This window comes from Lepisosteus oculatus, chromosome 20, assembly GCF_040954835.1.
Source record: "Lepisosteus oculatus isolate fLepOcu1 chromosome 20, fLepOcu1.hap2, whole genome shotgun sequence".
Lineage (NCBI taxonomy): Eukaryota > Metazoa > Chordata > Actinopteri > Semionotiformes > Lepisosteidae > Lepisosteus > Lepisosteus oculatus.
Window position 1 is genome coordinate 4,739,464 of NC_090715.1, and position 17,771 is coordinate 4,757,234.

The 17,771-nt window shown below is 39.0% G+C and overlaps 1 protein-coding gene across 5 annotated transcripts; it reads left to right on the plus strand.

Moving 5' to 3' along the window:
- The first annotated feature begins 1,185 nt into the window (after nt 1–1,185).
- On the plus strand, nt 1,186–17,033 carry LOC107080025 (adhesion G-protein coupled receptor G1-like). Of its 5 annotated transcripts, XM_015368397.2 has the most exons (14): nt 1,186–1,288; nt 2,194–2,255; nt 6,371–6,465; nt 8,096–8,207; nt 8,536–8,695; nt 9,406–9,519; nt 11,018–11,131; nt 11,336–11,381; nt 11,789–11,883; nt 12,656–12,771; nt 13,480–13,748; nt 15,042–15,144; nt 16,070–16,350; nt 16,738–17,033. In XM_015368397.2, the coding sequence occupies exons 3-14, from the start codon at nt 6,372–6,374 to the stop codon at nt 16,896–16,898; spliced, it is 1,665 nt and encodes a 554-aa protein (XP_015223883.2). In that variant the 5' UTR covers nt 1,186–1,288; nt 2,194–2,255; nt 6,371; the 3' UTR covers nt 16,899–17,033. The 5 variants fall into 5 exon arrangements, with proteins under 5 accessions (XP_015223883.2, XP_015223882.2, XP_015223884.2 ...); XM_015368396.2 differs by lacking the exon at nt 2,194–2,255; XM_015368398.2 differs by lacking the exon at nt 2,194–2,255 and having other exon boundaries at nt 15,081–15,144.
- The last annotated feature ends 738 nt before the right edge of the window (nt 17,034–17,771 follow it).

The window sequence follows — 17,771 nt, forward strand, 5'->3', positions numbered from 1 at the left end:
TATATTTGAAATATAAACGTTAAGACAAACAACTGAAAAGCGAAGATTGATGGAGTTTGAAAATACCTTTGCAGGGCTTTGACATTATTGCACTTTACAGGCGGACAATGGCTTCAGTCAGGACCTGTGGGAGTGGGCGTCATGTGTCTGAAGTGTTGTTTGCTCGCAGTTAAGATAATGTTTTGATGGACATAGATGTAAAAGGAGCGTTATGAGCCAATAATTTACAAAAATGCTTGGTCATCAACAAGATTTGCCTTTAAGCATTTTTATAGAAAAGAAAAAAGAAAGCATTTATGCTTTTTTTTTAAATGGAATAAAATCACCCACTGCTGTTGCCCTTCCTATTGTTTTGGTCAATGTGTGTGGTGTTTGATGTCTCAACAGGACCACTGTACTGTATTTGCAAATGTCAGGCTGAGCCACGCTGTTCATGGCAATCAACAGACTCTCTGATCTTCCAACACAAAGGAGCTCTTCCGAATGAGCTGTGGAACATGAACTGGAGGACAATACAAACTACATACATATGCTATATATTGTGCAGATCCTAAGATGAAGGAAATAGGCATACTTCATTTTCATTCACACCTTTCACTGTTCCCAATCAGAAACGTAACTAATCACACCGAAATGTAAGGCATCTAATCGCCATCGGCTTCTGATACATGCTTTTTTAAATAGCTACAGCAATTGCTACATGCTGTATACAGTATGTGTGGTACACTGAACGCAAACTCCGTGTTTAAAAATAGAGACACAGTTTACTAATTGTCCAACGTACTGAATAAAATACCACAATAAAAATAAAAAGTAACCTAAAAAATGTTCGACAACGATTTGAACAAACCCCAGTAGCGCTGAGACTATCGAACTCAACACAACTTGACCTCACAGTTCCTACGATCTTGCCGAAAAGGTGAGTGATCGAAAATCACTGAATGAGTTTCAGACTCCCATCACGATTAGCCGCCTGTTGTTCCCAAATTTTTACTCCTTTATCTTCACGTTAGATCATTGAAGACAACCCAACACAAATAATTATGAGAAAGAAAACTTGCAGCCCCCTCCTTTAGTAATAAATATGTTGATATGCAAATATACAGTATGAGTAACTTCCTTAAAACGTAATTACATCTAGCAGCGTAGCAAAGAGAATATATTTCCTGTTTTCCTGTAGTAGAAATGTAAGCAGAGACCGAAGCTTTTCTGTTAGCTCTTGCTGTCTCACCACAGACTCTGCGTCTTTAGCTTCTCAAACTGGAGCTACCGTGACCAGCGTATGAAGGTAAGATGTCCAGCATCTTCTTAGCACAGGTGGTTTGAAACTACTGAAATTTAATTAGGCTTTTTTCCTAGAAAAAAAAGCTAGAAAAATGCTCATCATTTCACCCTCTCATCTCCCGCCTGTTGAGACTGTATTACACATGATTTCAGCATTTCAGTTGATATTATGAGATGTTTTAGTGCAGCAGACTGATTTTAGACAAAGGAGTGAGCAGAGGTATTTGCAAATCCCTCTCTAAGATATTCAATGGCCCCAAGGTTGGGGGATTTGTCTGGCGATTGGAAAATCCCTCATACTGTAGGTTTTCTTATTAGAAAAGATTCGCCTCTGTATAAGATCATTATAAACCTTTTATTGCACCATTATTTTTTGTATTTGATGTTTGACCATTCCCAGGATCAGTACAAATGTGCTTTAGACAAAATCTTATCAGACGTGCACAAATACATTTTTATTATTTATTTATTATGATTTTATTACACAAATAAATTAACCTTCTTGACTAAAATGTGACTCAAACTATTTCTGTTTTAATTAACTTAAAAGTAAGACCAATTTATAGTCAAAATTTAGCCAACTAGACTAAAATAAAAGCGGGTGACTAGAGAGACTATGACTAACAGGCAGTTTAGTTGACTTGACTAAGACTATGACCAGTCAAAAACTGGTGACTAAATTAACACTGCATAATACTCATTACTAATGGGGGTAGAAGAAAAACAGATAAAACTGCCTCAGATTAGCTACATCATAAATTCTGGAAAGAGTTACAGGAACCAAATCAGAAGAGGACCAAAGTGAAAATTGTTAAGATGGCATGATTCAGGACAGGCAGGTTGTTATTAGAAGATTTCTTCCAGCTAGAAACTACTACTGTACATAACATGATCAATTTTAACTTTCAGAAAGCTTTGCAAAATACCAGGTGAAAGACAAGTCCTGAAACATGAAACTGTAGAAATCCAAGGTAATGTGTGAAACTTTTTAAAGCAAAAGTAGAAAATAGATGGTACTGATAAAATGACCAGCTTACCTACTCTAGACTCTGGAAATAGCAAGCTTGTCACATTCACGGATGATAAAACACCAGTATCAGAAATAATAAGGACATTGAGAAAAAGCAGGACTAAATGGACACCTGGAAGACGAAATTTACATTGAATCAATGTTCACTGTTTGTAATTTGAAGTTTGAATAAATAGTCATGTTTAAGGTAATCCATTTAAAGCAATTTAGATTTAAAGAACAAAATGTTAGACTACAGTATGTGAGCACATCTCTGCTGTTTTCTCTTCCTTGCACTGGACTGGTGGATCTCACTGTAACAAACAGTTCTTTCCGGACCCTATGCGGACGACACAATCCGAAGAAGTGGGGAAACACTAGGAAAACGTCATGCAGGAATACGGGACTGAAAACAGGGGGGCGTGTCCAAAGTGCGCTGGTGCACGGGGGAGGTGTGGCCGAGGCAAACAATCCAAAACAGTAATCCATAGAGGGTATCCAAAAACACATAGGAAGTCCATAGCCAGGAGATCCATCCAAACAGGGAATTAAAACCATGAACCGGGTCGGAACCGGCGGACAGGGAACGGGAACAGAGATTAAAACCTTAACGGGACCAGGCGCTTCCAGGTCCCGGACTCGCACGGTGCGGAAACCAGATGCAGAGCCAGGATGAGCGTCAGCGCCTGGCTTTTAAGGTGGACTGGGAAAAGGGATCAGGTGCACAGAATAAAGTCTAAAGTGAAAGGGCTGGAGCACCCTTAAGGAGGGGGGAACTATAATCGTGACACTCACAATAAAATTTAAAGTAACCGGGCCGTAAGTTTGAAAACGATTAATGAGCACTAGGGAAGAGAAGGTTTGGTTTATTGTGCCTATTTTTCAGCATCACAATCTCCTGAATTTGCTAATGACTCTCTTTAAGATAACACAAGCACATGGAAATGAAATTGTGTTCCAATGTTGAATAAAAGTCTTTCAATGGTTTATAGTTTTAAATACATTTATGAAATTTAAAAAAGCTTTCTTGGGGAATTTTTGCATATAAGAAAATATGGCATGAATGGTTTAAGGACTTGCTGCAAATATGGGCATAATTTAAATAACTCACACAATACCCTTTTTCTGTGTGTGGACTGGTGAAAATATCATACTCCGCAGTTGACATTAGGATGCTTTATTTTCACATGTATTAATTAGTGTGAACAGCCTACAAATAACATCTGTTATGCAAGAATTTCTTACCTAGTCTCCTAAAGAGTTTCCTCCCTTCATCTATTGCAGTGTTATCATGCAATGTACAGTATGTATACAAACCTGTACCTTAACAGAAATAGAGAAGATGAGGCAATTTCCTAAGGTATTGTAACGCAACGGGGGCTCAGGCGGGCGCCCTTGCCGCATCTGGTCGGCCCCTGCACCGTCCGGGGCTCGAACCCGGGACTTCCGCGTCTCTCTGCAGCGACCTAGCCCCGTGAGCTAAAGAGAGATCTCCCCACAGCCCAGTAGCTGTGGTCCTGCTATCACAGGGAAGGGCGGTGACGTCACCTGCTCTGGTACGCCGGCTCTTACACAGTGCCTGTCGGCCGTAAGCGTTACAGTATCAATAAATTGATGTATAAAACTCTTCAAACGTTTTTGTAGGGCAAGTGTCATATTATATTTAAAATATAAAAAACTATTCAGGAAAATATGTTTAAATTGATAAAATGTTTATCAATTTAAAGTGGAATGATTTAAATGACGTAAGTATTGATGGATAAAAAACTTCACTACATTACGATAATAGCTAATTGATTACCTGATTCCTTTTTTGGAAGACCTCTATTATAGATAAACTATGAGTGAAGATGAGACAAGACGTGCAGTAACCCTGCTCTCAGCAGTGCTCCTTACCTGGGAGGATTTAGAAATGTGATTGTCATGGAAGACAGCAATTTATGAAGGTTGCATTTCTGGTGTCGAAGAAAATTCTTCACTCAGGTTCGGTGTGGTTCAGCACAGTCCTTTATTAATGCGCATGGAGAGAATACAATCATACAGATATGAGAGCAGCCTCTGATGATGATGGCAAAGGTAATGGGTTTTATACAGCAGATTCAGAGTACATAGCTCCTTCTAGATTTCCAAATTAGGAGTTGTCTTTTCTCTACAAATACTTCTTTGTAATTGACCACTTTATTCTTAAGAAATTAAATTCACCCTTTATTTGGTGAAAAGGAAGTATCTAAATAGAAAGTGCAAAAGTTAGCTAAACATTCTGTGGTTATAGCATTAGTATCAAAAGATCAAATAATGTGCCTGCAATTTATTCTTTCATGCTGTTGCTAAGTGAAACAGGCATGTTAGCAAAGACAAATAGTTACTATCTTGTACACTTACAAAAGGTAAATCCTCACTGGAAAGAGTTGGAGAACATTTTTCATATTTTTCAAAAATAGCATATATGCTATTTTTATTTTCTTTGGCCTGATTTTGTGTCTGTGCATTGCTTAAGTATTCTTTTCACATAGTTTGAGCCCTTGTGAAATTACCACCACAAACATTTTATCAGCTTGACTTTTATTTTGCACAAATGGTTTGGCGTTTAACCATGTTTTCAAGAATTTCAAGTACTGAGCATTGCCATCGCTGTGATAAACGTGATAAGGGGACATTTTATTTATAGCTTTTTTTGCTGCTAAACAGAGGAAGTTACTGAAAAGGTGCAGAACAAGAAAACAAAGAGAATCAGCTGCAGTAGGCACAGTAAATGCTGAATTGGGGAAAAAAACAAGCACACATCCATTTTTTAAAATCTTCTTCCAATTCAGAACAGAGCCATACATGAATAAGATAAATCCCTTTTGCTACAGTTTTGGTGCTGTGGAAGATGAATAATGCAGATAAAAAGTCCCTTGCTATTTTGAATCAGAATTTACAATTTTTACCAAAATGCACTCATGTGGTTCCTCTGACACTTCAACCTCTCACTGTAACTGATTTCATCAGAGCATCAGGCCAAAAGGATAATGGACTGAAGTTGAATGACCTTTGCAGTTGCAGAGCAGAACATTACCATGAGGCAAGTGGGTGTGTATGCCCTCATCTGATAAATGAAAATATCACACATGAGAAAAGATGCTCATTGTATGAGGAGTTGTGGGTAATTTTCAATCTACCACAATTTCCTGTCAATAAAGAGACTCTATTTTTAAATGCTGCAAATGTCAAAAACAGTGCAGTGCATTCCCTGATGATGATAGAAACGAAATAACTTCTTGCAGAAATACCAGGATTTAAGAACAGAAAAAGGAAAGAAAAAGATTCCTTGTTACACTTTTGATCACATCTGGACTTATGAATAAAGAGCAATCACAACATAGAGAAAGTGACCAGTGCCTGAAATCTATTGTGCTGTATTTTCAGTGGAGCCTGACTACATTGTAATAGACAAGTAATAACTATTTACTAAAATAATTATTTTCATTATATTTTGTGAGAATGGAAGGTTGATTGAGGGCAGTGTACATGTTTTTCATTTCATCAGATGTATTCATTTAAACTTGTGCATTCTTAAACATTAAAGAACACTATACACCACCAGCATCAGGTGGGAGGAGGAGGAGTGATGACTTTTTAGGACATCTCTGTACCTGCGCTTTTGCTTTTTAACAGTGATTAAAACATTCTTGGGTGAAGTACAGACTGACCCCCATTTCCACTATGATACTACTTTTAACTGGATTATAACTGAAAGATGCAGTTCACTAATGTATTAATTTAGATGTAGATTAATCTTTGCATGTCATGTATAATATACATAGTGTAATACCAGTAACTATTTTATGCATGTGAATAGTTTATTTCTTCAAACCTAAAGATCTCTAAATATCCTTCCAGGTTGAGATTTTTTTTAAAAACATTTGGAGATCACCAGGTTGTATGTTACTCAGCAGATGTGAACAATCTAAGCACTCACACGAAGCTGTGACATTCATGGGACATTCACATTGCGATAACACAGCCTGTTTGAAAGGGGGTAAAACACACTGTTGCTCCTGCTGTCTGAGTTTGAGTCTTGTTCATGTGTTGTAGGATGGACACTCACTCCTTCACAGTGTGGTTGTTGCCTGCTCTCCTCCTGACCTCCTTCGCGAGTGGACACATGACCCAAACCTGTGCCTGCAATGGTTTGTTTTAATAATTTAATGTCTTTCATCGATTGAAGAAGGACGGAGAAACCAGACCCAAACTTTTTTGTGGGCACTCAAACTAAAACGTACCTAAACCAAGTCAGAGCCTAGAGAGCAATTTTGTTGCTCCACACCTGTGCTGAACAATTACAGTACACACCTGTTCTGACTCTCAAAGGACAGTGTGCCAGAACAGCCACTGGTCCACAAAGCACGTTTCCACAGCTAAGATCTTAAATCTGATTGTCTGTTTGAGTGTTTTCCATCACATATACATGTATCACTTATACTGTAAGTGTCTGACTTGAAGTTTAGGTTCGCTTAATTGCTAAACTACCAAATAAACAAGACAGGAGCAATGACCACTTCTTGTTTGCAGTTTCTGTTATGTACTTATGGCTACATGGCATTATGGTTTCTATGTATTGTGGTGAATTCCTGCACTAGCATCCTATACTATATAAAGGTAATTCAAGATTTGCCCCTGTTACAACAAATTAAAGCATCATTTTGTGTTTGGTCATATTGTGGTATGTAAGATATGCTTATAGAGTGAAATTAAAGTACAGCCTTTTGAAAGCTGTTGGTCATCTTACTACATCATGTGCACCTGCCTTAAAACTTAAAACTACTAAATTTTCTGTTGTCCATCCATCCATTTTCTAATGCTTTATCTAATTCAGAGATGCAGGAGAGCCAGAGCCTATAATGGCAAGTAAATTGTGCATAGCAGGATATGCCCTGGATGGGAGACAAGTGTGTCACAGGTCAGCCACAAATATACAGTACATGCACATACTCTCACCAGGGCCAATTATCCCAGAAGCCATTGCTTTTGGACTGTGCGAGGAAATTGTGGGAGGAGCACCCAGAGAAAACCCACACAAACACAGGGAGATTATACTGTACAAACTCCATACAAACTCCCTAGGAATTCAACCTAGGGCTCCAGTGTTGCACGGCTGCAATGTTAATCACCGTGCCCCATGCTGCCCCATTTCCTGTTGTATCCAGGAAAGTGTAATATATATTTAACCTTATGTAAACATAAAAGATTCTTCAGTAAATGGTAAATCAGGATTCTAGATGTTATGAAAGTTTAAACATATTATCCATCTATAGAAAATAATGTGAGTCTCTATTCAAGCTCTGCTTCCTTTAAATTTCCTTTTCTTTCTCCTTCAAAAAGGAGAGAAAGTTCAAACTTGGGTTGGATTACAACCATGAGAAGGCCATTCAGTCTACCTTGCTCATTTGGTTGCTAGGCAATGAGTGACCAGAAGATCTCATGCAGCTATTACTTTAACCCAGGGTTTGGGATTCAGCAACATGGCTGGGCATCTTGTTCCAGTCTGCAATATTCTTTATATCAGTGAGGAATCATAGAGGTCTCTTCTATTTTACTCCTGAGGGAAGGTGCCACTAATTGTAGTTACAAGAGCACTAGATTCTGAAAACATGGCAAATTTCAGTTTCTTTATGGGAATGTAGTGTATAAGTAGGATAGGTAGGATTCATTGACAGTCCTTGTTTTTCAAGGAAAAGTAGCCATTTTAAAAGGGTACAAATCTGATGTGAAACTGGTCACTGGAGAGATGTAAACAGTCCCATTTTTATTTTTGTACAGAGAGTATTGAAGATAATGGGACAATACCAGAAAATCCAAATATTACTACAACCTGTTGTTGGATGGCTAAGTTGGATAAGTTGCTTGATTCACCTTCTTCCGATACTACTACGTAAGTTTGTTTTGAACTGTGTAATAGGAAATTGCACTTTAGACAAAAGTACAATGCTCTGTCAGCAGTTTTGAAAATTAATGTTCATGGCATTGTGCTTTGTATGTCCAGAATAGCAGTTGAACCAATTACATACCATTCTGCAATTTTCCTATTCAATTAGAAATTTATTTTGATAAGTTATTATCCTGCAGCATTATTCTATCCTTAATATACACAAAAACACCAATGAAACAGTTTAGAACTTTCTTAACAGGCAGCTTCTTTGTTTTTACTTTGTAATGAACACCCCTTATCATTTATAGATACTATTTCTGTCCTTTTACAGGTGGGTGAAACGTTTAGAAACCGTTCTGGAGACCACAACATTTCCTAACAATACACCTGATGACTATATGTCTATGAAAGCTGGAAAACTTGTGGCATTTCTCCACAGAGTTCAAAGACAAACCTTCAAAGGCTTAAGCATATATGCAGATTGGAATACCGTAAGCTATTCACATTAATACACAGACAGAGGATTCCACATGAAGTGGAAATTTGTACTCTCTCTTTTTCTTAGTTCTGACTTCATATGCCTCAAGTCTTTTCATCTGGCCCTACATAGCAATACATATATCTTCTCATGAGCTTGTTGCTCTGCCTTGCAATTTTCTGCATTTTATTCCTTTTTGGCCTTCTACCTTTCTTCCTCCCTTATTCTCCTTCCTCATTGTCCATCTTCTTTCCTCCTTGTGCTTTGTAAGCCACATGGAAAGTTCAGTAGAAAATCTAGATTTGAAAGTGTGTTGAAGCGTTGCATTAATGTACACATTCACTCATTGACAGGGCTCCAAGCTTTATATACAGTATGTAACAATAGCAACATCATTGGTTTGTTCTTACTGGTCATCAGCTAAGAGAGATGGTCATTTTTAGCAGTTACCAGTAACTCATAATACAGGCTCCTGGATACTCCTGTACAAGATCAGCTCCATCTCTCCAGCTGCTGTGGGATTTTGAGTCTACAGTTACAGTCAGGGCCCTTCATGATTTAAGTGTGAATGCAGTTTTAAATGTTGACAATAATGAACAGCAGGCTTTGCTTATCCCTGAGCCCAGTGCTGTGCTTTGAAAATCAATGTGAGATTAAAACAATTTGGGTTACGCAGCCACTGAATGGAAAGATCTCTTTTTTTTTTGCCTGTCTGTATCAAAGACGTCTACAAAAATGAGCAACATAAAAAACTGCAAAGCCCGGGTGGATCTGCCTCAAGAGATTTTAACAAATGATGAGCAGAGGACAATTGTTTTTTGCATGTACAAGGCAAACGTAAGTCACACATTTGCACAATCATTACACGAGTACTGGGAATTTTCAGGTAAGTAGGTCATCGAATTACTAAGAATTTGCCAATGCTAGCTTCTCTTTTTCTGCTGATATCAGTAAAGAGACACACAAGAAGTATACAGATTGAATTTTGCATTCACCTAAAGCTGTAACACAGTAAAATACATAAAAGAAAAACAAACAAGAGCTTTTTGGTTGGCTCAACCAAGAAGCCATTGACCCTAGTGAAAGGGATGAGCTCTGTTTGTTGGCTGCAGCCTGGGTTATGTCATGAGCCAGTTGGTAATCCACAGGTAGCACCACTATAGCTGAGTGGCTTGATCAGCCAGGCTTTTCTCCCTGAGCAGCAGTGACTGCTGGGACCTTTGGGATGATCTGCAGGCTTATAGTGAGAGACTGACACTGTTGCAACATGGGTGTTACCCTTAATGTAATGTTCTACAGAGCGTGCACCTACTGAATCTCTAGTGACTCTGAGAGGCAGGTGTGTTGAAGGAGTGACAGCACAACTCTTTATATAAATAGAATAAACACCCAATTAATCGATCAATTAACCAACTCCTCATTCCACCTGTGCAGTCGGGGAGTTGAGGACACTCAAAGGCAATTTGAAATAAAATGTATTTTAAATGAATGTGAGTGTTGACACTTGAACTTTCCTAGAGGAATGCAACAGTAAGCCAAAAGACCTTGTTTCACTTTTTCTTTTTTCTGTTCTTAAAGGATGCAACTATTAAATATTTTTTATTTCAGAACCACCGAATCGGGGGCCGACAACTGTTTCTCAACTTGACTGTTGCAAGTCCTCTGTTGTGCAGGTGGAATGAGGACTCGGTTAATTGATTGATTACTTGGATTTGGCCTTAGCCCTGATTGCAGGTTTACTGTAGCATTGCTTCTGTGGACTAGGCTTATTCAATTATTTAATAAGGGGTTATAGACACTAAAATTAAGACTCATAGAAGCAGGATATATTTCAAACTGAGTAAGTTCTTTAGTACTGTAACTTTTCACAATGACATTTTTCTCAGATTTGTTGCATTACATATACATGTATGACCTTGCAGCACTACTTACTAGCGTCATGCCCTCTGCAGCCAGAGAGCGCTCCTGCTCTGTCCTGTCCCTAGTTTCCTGTGCTTTGCTGTCCTTCCGGTGTCTCTCTCTCTGGGGCTATATATTTCCGGGTTACTCATTCACCTTCGCGCTGCATTGACGTTCGGATGTCCTGAGACCCGTCTAGCATCCAGGTCGCTCCACGGCCACTGCCTGAGGGCATTGGTTTCTATTCGACTCCTGAACTGCTGAACGTTTTCCGCTCTCCTGCCTCTCCACGGTTCGTCCCTTTCCGACATCCGTGACAACTAGCTGAAAAGAATGTACATGATCAGTCCAATCTGTCCCCATAGAGGGCTTTCTGAGATTTACAACATATCTTAAGTTTGAGCAACTGATGATGTACAGTAGATTTTCTTTCCAGTTTACAGCAAACATTCTTCATAACCAGGCAGTGGGAGTGAGTGTCAGTAACACAACTGTCTCTGGCCTGAAGAACCCTATCAATATCACCATTTTCCTTGAGGAAAGCCTCAAGGTAAGGACACCATTTTTCTCAATAAAAGAATGCTGGCCTTCTATTTATCAGCAAGTGTAAGTCGTCAGTATTGGCCGAGTGATAGTGGGGAGTTGGAATAACATTCCCTTGCAGAGACAGATTAATGAATCCTAGTATTTGTTATTGTTATTAATGATTTCCTTATAAAAACAGTATAAAAGGATGTTTGTTTTCCACTTCCAGGCGAATCAAATACCCAAATGCGTTTTCTTGGACTTCACTGCTACTGGTAGGTCAAGTATAAATTTCTCTAGTGTCCCCTGATGTTAAAAAACTGAAAAGGCCCTTCAACTTTAGAGAGGCATCAAAAGCACTATGAACAAATTTGTTATCATCAGACAATCCATTGGGACAGTCCAATCGAGGATGCTCAAAGGCAACTTGAAATAAAATCTATTTTCAGTTCATGTGAGTACTGATACTTTTACTTTGCTAGAGCATTGCATATTGACAGCACTCAGATTAAACATCAGCCTTTCGTAAGGTGAAGTCTTGAAGTACTGTACCTCATTACGCTTTAGAAATGTTGCTAACTGTCTATGTGACAGAGGTAGCACATCTTTGTGTTGTTACAGACAGTGACGGTACAACTTGGTAAATCAGTCCAAGAACAAATATCTTCCCTTTCTGTTGCAGATAACCATTGGAAAGACTACGGATGCAAGACTGTAAAACATGAAGACTACATTAATTGCTCCTGCGATCATTTGACTTATTTTGCTGTATTACTGGTATGTAATGCTGCTAAAGAGAACCTTTCCATCGCTTTGGGTGCTCTATGCTCTATCAGCTATTGTGTACAAGTGCACAATTCAAACAGGTGAAGGTTCACGACAGAAATTGCACTGTTACTGTTCATGCCTCAGTGTTAAATGCATGAGGATCACCATATTTGTGACTATTAGAGTGCTTTCCATGCTCCTAATTTATTTAAAGTTAGAGTGTAAATTGATATGACAATAATTACAAAATAACTAATTGCTGCACAATTTATTTGGAACTGAAACGTTACAAAGTTAACACACCAGTCAAATATTCACACTGGCTGTGCCACTTTGTAAGATCCTAATTCTACTATATACAATATAACATTGAAAAACCTTTCCATATTATAATAATGTCCATATTATTCTAAAAAATAACCCTAATATTAACAGCAAATTATTACTGATGTGTAAATTACAGAATATTAAGAGGAAACAGTTATTTTGAGTGCTCCCCCCCCCACACTGTTTAATTAACCTAAAGATGACATAGTAAATAAAATCTCCCTTATTTTATTTTTTCTGTACTCATACTCAATCCTCTACACACTTCTTGGAAAAAAATAAATAGTAACTTGTTTTCTTAAAAGCAAATGATGATCTAAGTTATTTTACTGATATTTGTCTTGATTGATTTATTGTGTGATTGAATATATAACTGGTATGCTCTTATTAATATTTGGTTTTGATCTGGAAGTCTGCTGAAGTGAAATGTAAGTGTGCATATTCCCTTTCGCAGGTCTCTGCCTCTGTCTCACAATATCATTTGAAAATCTTGACCATCATTTCAAAAGTGGGCTCTGGTATTTCCCTTGTGTTTCTGATTGTCACCATCATCTTGTATATCGTGGGCAGGTAGGAGTCTTCAGTGACTTAATTCCTTTAGATGTGGAGTAGATCGGAAACAGTGTTTGTGGCTGAGCATTGCTGAGCTCATTGCTACAGTTGTCATCATGAATATATTCTGTATTTTTTTTAAAAGCCACCTAGAAAGTGTTGTTCCCAATTGGGCCAAAACAACAGGAAAATATCACCCCCGTTCTAACGCCGTGAAAGAATCACACCGTACACTTGCTTTCATAACTCTTGTAGCGGATCAGCTTTTCTCTTTAAGTTTTATGATAAATAGTAGCAGTATTTCCGATATGTATGATAATCACCCAGTATGTTGCGATTAAGATAATAGAAACTTGATTTCATGGCTGAGAACTGAACCTGGGTATCTTTGTTCCGAGAAAATTCTCGAAAAGGGGCCAACCCCAACCCAACGTTTTTTCAGTGTGGGATAATGAGGACCAGCCACCCCATGAACCCTGAGAACAAAACAGCAACCTGTTTCAATGAGCCCCCTCTTTTCAACTGAAGTGTTGCACAACCCCTAGCAAACAGTGATTACATTTCTTTAATGAGCAGAAAGGCTGGGTTTTGTTCCCACTTCATTGACGAGACACTTCTTTTCTGTAAACGTACAGTAAGTGCAAAGTGATTAAGCCTCCCCTTGATCTCCAAAGAGAAAGATGGAGAAATGCCCTGAAGAATACAACACTGCTCTCCTCTTTGCAGGAGAACAACTAATGACAACTCCCTCAAGATCCACATCAACCTGGCCACGGCTCTGATCCTGCTCAATGTGCACTTTCTGCCCAGTGAGGAGGTGGCGGCCTTGAGGAACGACAGCCTGTGTCGATATGTGGCCATTCTGCTGCACTACTCTCTGCTCTGCACCTTCACCTGGATGGCCATAGAGGGCTTCCACCTCTACATCCTTCTGTGCAAAGTCTTCAGCATTTACATAAGGAAATACATCCTCAAGCTCTGTCTTGTGGGTTGGGGTAGGCTTACATGTAACTTTATATTTTTTTCAAAAATAAAAAGGCACCGTCCTTCAGATGAGACGTAAAACTGAGGTCCTTACTCTCCGTGGTCATCCCAGGGCATTTCTCTAAAAGAGAAGGGGTGTAACCCCGGCATCCTGCCTATATTTCCCCCTGGCCTTTACCAATCATGGCCTCCTAATAATCCCCATCTCTGAACTGGCTTTATGACTTTGTTCTCCTCCCCACTGAGTGCTGGTGTGTGGGGAGTGTACTGGCACACTCTGGCTCATCCAGGTGGAGCTACACATTAGAGGCGGTGGAGGGGAGTCCCCATTACCTGTTAAGTAAATAATAATAACATACAAGGAAATGGATCTGTGTCTAACATTCCCACAACCCCCTTTTCAGTATGTTGAGTTTACACTGGACATTACAGAAAGTTTATCTCATCTGTTCCATCTACAAAGTCTACCAGGTTAGTGAAACCAGGGCAGAGGCATTTGCAAGAGAAATAGGGCCCCCTGGTGGAATCATGCTGTAGCACTTAAAATTGAACTTTATTCAAGTACTAAATAAAAAGTTTTAAAAGTCTTTATTGGACACTTATTTAGTGATCCACCCTGGCAATATCCATTTTAGAACAGGTAAAGGTTTATTCCATGCTGAAAATAAGGACCCGGAAGAGCCCAAAGAAGGCTCCACAGCCGAAACCTTGTGCCACAGCATGGAATAAACTACCCGTTCATTTTCAGCCTTCGCATGCTGACACAGCTTCCTACTTCAATATCTCTTAACAGCTATGTCTATCCTCCGAGCAAGGTGTGAGTTTTACAATTCATAATATGTTCAGATTTTTTTTAGTTCAACAAAACTGGAAGGAAATATTTTTGTCACAAGGGACTTTTGTCAGGTGGGAGAAATACTCAACTGTCCCTAACGGAAATTCTGTATTTTCCAAGAAAACTCACTGACCTGTTATAATTCAATAAAGAAGGCTCTAGTGTGTCCCTTCTTTTTGTAATGAAGCAAGCCTGTATTCTTTCTATATCTTTCTCGGAGGTCTGAAGTAAGTTTTAGGAGGTTTACTTAGAATTCATCATATCATTAATAACTGTCATTAAATAATCACTTAAATGATTTATTTCTGATAAGTAAATATTTCTAGCCTTTGTCTGATTCTTCTAGAACCTTGAATCATGCTTGTTTGCTTTCTTTAAAATCAACCTTGAACAGCAGTCTGACCGGAATTTAATTAGTGCTTCCTGTGAACCTGTCTGTAGCCGAGATCTGTGTGGTCTGTCTTCCCAGGATTCCCTGCTGTTGTAGTGATTCTGGTTGTCTGTGCAGATAAGGATGTTTACGGGCTGAGAGAAATCCCCACCAGTGAAGACAATGGGACCAGTATTTTCATGTGAGACACCTTTGATATTATCCTGAGCTGTTTGGTGACAATGGGTTCAGTCCTGATGGTGCCCCTGCATAAAGAACCATTTTTCACGTTCTCCCTCAGTTCAGTGAGCTGTTTCCTTCTGTCTCCGAAAGACGTTAGCAGGGTTATTTAGTGTCCCTAAATTGTCCATGTGTGGTTCATATGACATCCTGTACGTGGGCTGTTTAACACTTCCTTTGAGCTCTATGCTTCCAGGATAGGATTCAGGTTTCTTTGACCCTCCCCAGGGATTCTAAAACCTCAGGAATACAGTATCCTGTCACTCCCAGTAGTACAGAGCATTGGGAACTCTCTCCCAGCTCTTTCCTGAAGGCACAGAACACTGATGCATTGTCTTGCTGCTGTTTCTGCGCTAGAAACGCCATCCGAGTTCTGAACCCGTTTTAATATTCTCCTCTCTAGTCTTATCATCTAGCTGACAATGAAACCTACAGCTGTGTTTGCTTTGATACGCTGTAAATGGCTTTGCAAATGAAATGGATATGAACTTTTTAAAGTTGCTCATTTACTGTATACACCTTGCCTTGGACTGAGGGGTTCATATGAGGATTATGAGGCAAATTTATACAAAACTGTTTTAGATTTTTCTAAGAAGAAAAAGCACTAAGAGCTACAGCAAATGAGAAAATGCAGTAAGGTTGCATGCTGACAGTAGAGCAACATGGACACACACGGAACTGCTCTGGAATGAGGATATCCCATGTATCAAAATTATATCACTATTATGGGTCATATTGAATTACAGTAGGTATGCAAAAACATGTAACATCATAATTTTCTTATAAATGGAGCGCACTGTATTTAGTTCTACTAATTCACTGTTTATGTAACCATCATAGTACCATTTTCTTTTCTTTTGTGTTGTTTTGTGCTCAATGCCTTCCAGGTGCTACATAAATAACATCACAGTTAACTACGTGACAAGCCTTTGTCTCTTCGTCCTGGTGTTCCTCTTTAATCTCATCATGTTGAGTATCACAGTGTCAAAGATAATGTCCATGAGGTCAAGGAAGACCCCAGGGGAAAACCGCAAGGCCTTTAAAGACATATGCGGTATACTAGGTATCACCTGCCTGCTGGGGACCTCATGGGGCCTTGTCTTCTTATCATTTGGGCCCGTGAATCTGCCAAGCCTCTATCTTTTCAGCATCCTCAACTCCCTGCAAGGTAAGTACCCCCACAGCGCTGCAACACTGTGCCCCTTTCAGAGATCTGCTCACACCGCACTTGCAGATCATATAAACTCTACTCTTCTCTTGTCTGTTGACTGGTACTTGACAACCATGTCTAGTGTCCTTCCCCCTGTGACCTGTCAGTCTAGAGATCACAGTCCTAAACACTCCTCCACGCAACTGCCTTGTCAGCTTTTAATCTCTGGCTTTCTTTTTTTTTGTGCAGGGTTTTTCATATTTTTGTGGTACTTCAGTTCAAAGCAAAGAGCTGGCGCAAACACTACTAGCTCAGACACACACAGCACCAAGACCTGAAAACTTTTTCTGTGACCCTGAAGACTCTAGTCAATGTCATAATCCTCCTGTCATGTTCCTTTCCTAGACTGTCCTCAGTACCTACTGACTTCTCTCAGCTCCGACAGCTGCATAGCCAGAGAGTGGGATAAGCCTCAGCCTCTGTTTGAAATGGTGGCTGTTTTCCACCAATCCAGAATTTTTTTTCCCTCTGTGTTGACGATTGTTAGAAACATCTATTTCTATTAAAAAAAACATATCTGACTGTTTTCTAGCTCTAACTGGAAAAATGAGAAAAGCTCAGAGAGTAGGTATAAAATGTGTTTGTGGCATGACTGTAAGAATTTGTGGTGTGTTTAAATAAAGCATTTGATGTTAAAAATCTGTCCTACTCCTATCACGTACAATTACCCCCATTCTTACAAGATACCTGGGATCCTGGGATTGTAGGATCATGGGAAGGGCTGTGTATTCGTGTTTTATATTACAGCAAGTCATGGCATCTTTGTTCCTCAAGTGAATTACAATGCCCATGAGCAAACTAAAACACTAATAATAACAACCTGTTTAAAGTTTAGCCTGCATCACACTTTCATTCACATTGCATATTTTTAGAAGAAATTTTAGAAACTACAAATAACCATGGAATCAAGCAGCAAAATGTTTTTTGGGGAGGAATCAGGAAATCAGGCATCAGAAAACATGACTTCTTTTATAGTGATGTACATATTTTGTAATTGTATGTTATTATTGTCATTTAAAATGCTGTGTGGTTGAATTTACTGCATTCAGTAGTATTTTATCGTACCTCCTACCTTCTTTTGATTAACAAAGGCACCCTGGTCTCACAAATACTCATGAGTCCATTCAGCTAAATTTCTCACTGGGCTTGTCCTTGTCCTATTTCTGTGCCAGTTTATCACTGTACCTGGAAGTATAAAACTGCTTTTCTTTATGAAACCTACTAGAACAGATAGAATAACTGCAATTCATGCTTGTTGAAACTACTCTTTTCAAAAAGCTTCCTGTCCTCATTCCACACTGTGCAGGAAAAAAATCACAAAGGGACGTGAATCCACTGAAGTTACGAAACAACTATTTTGTTATTAATTATAGTCATTA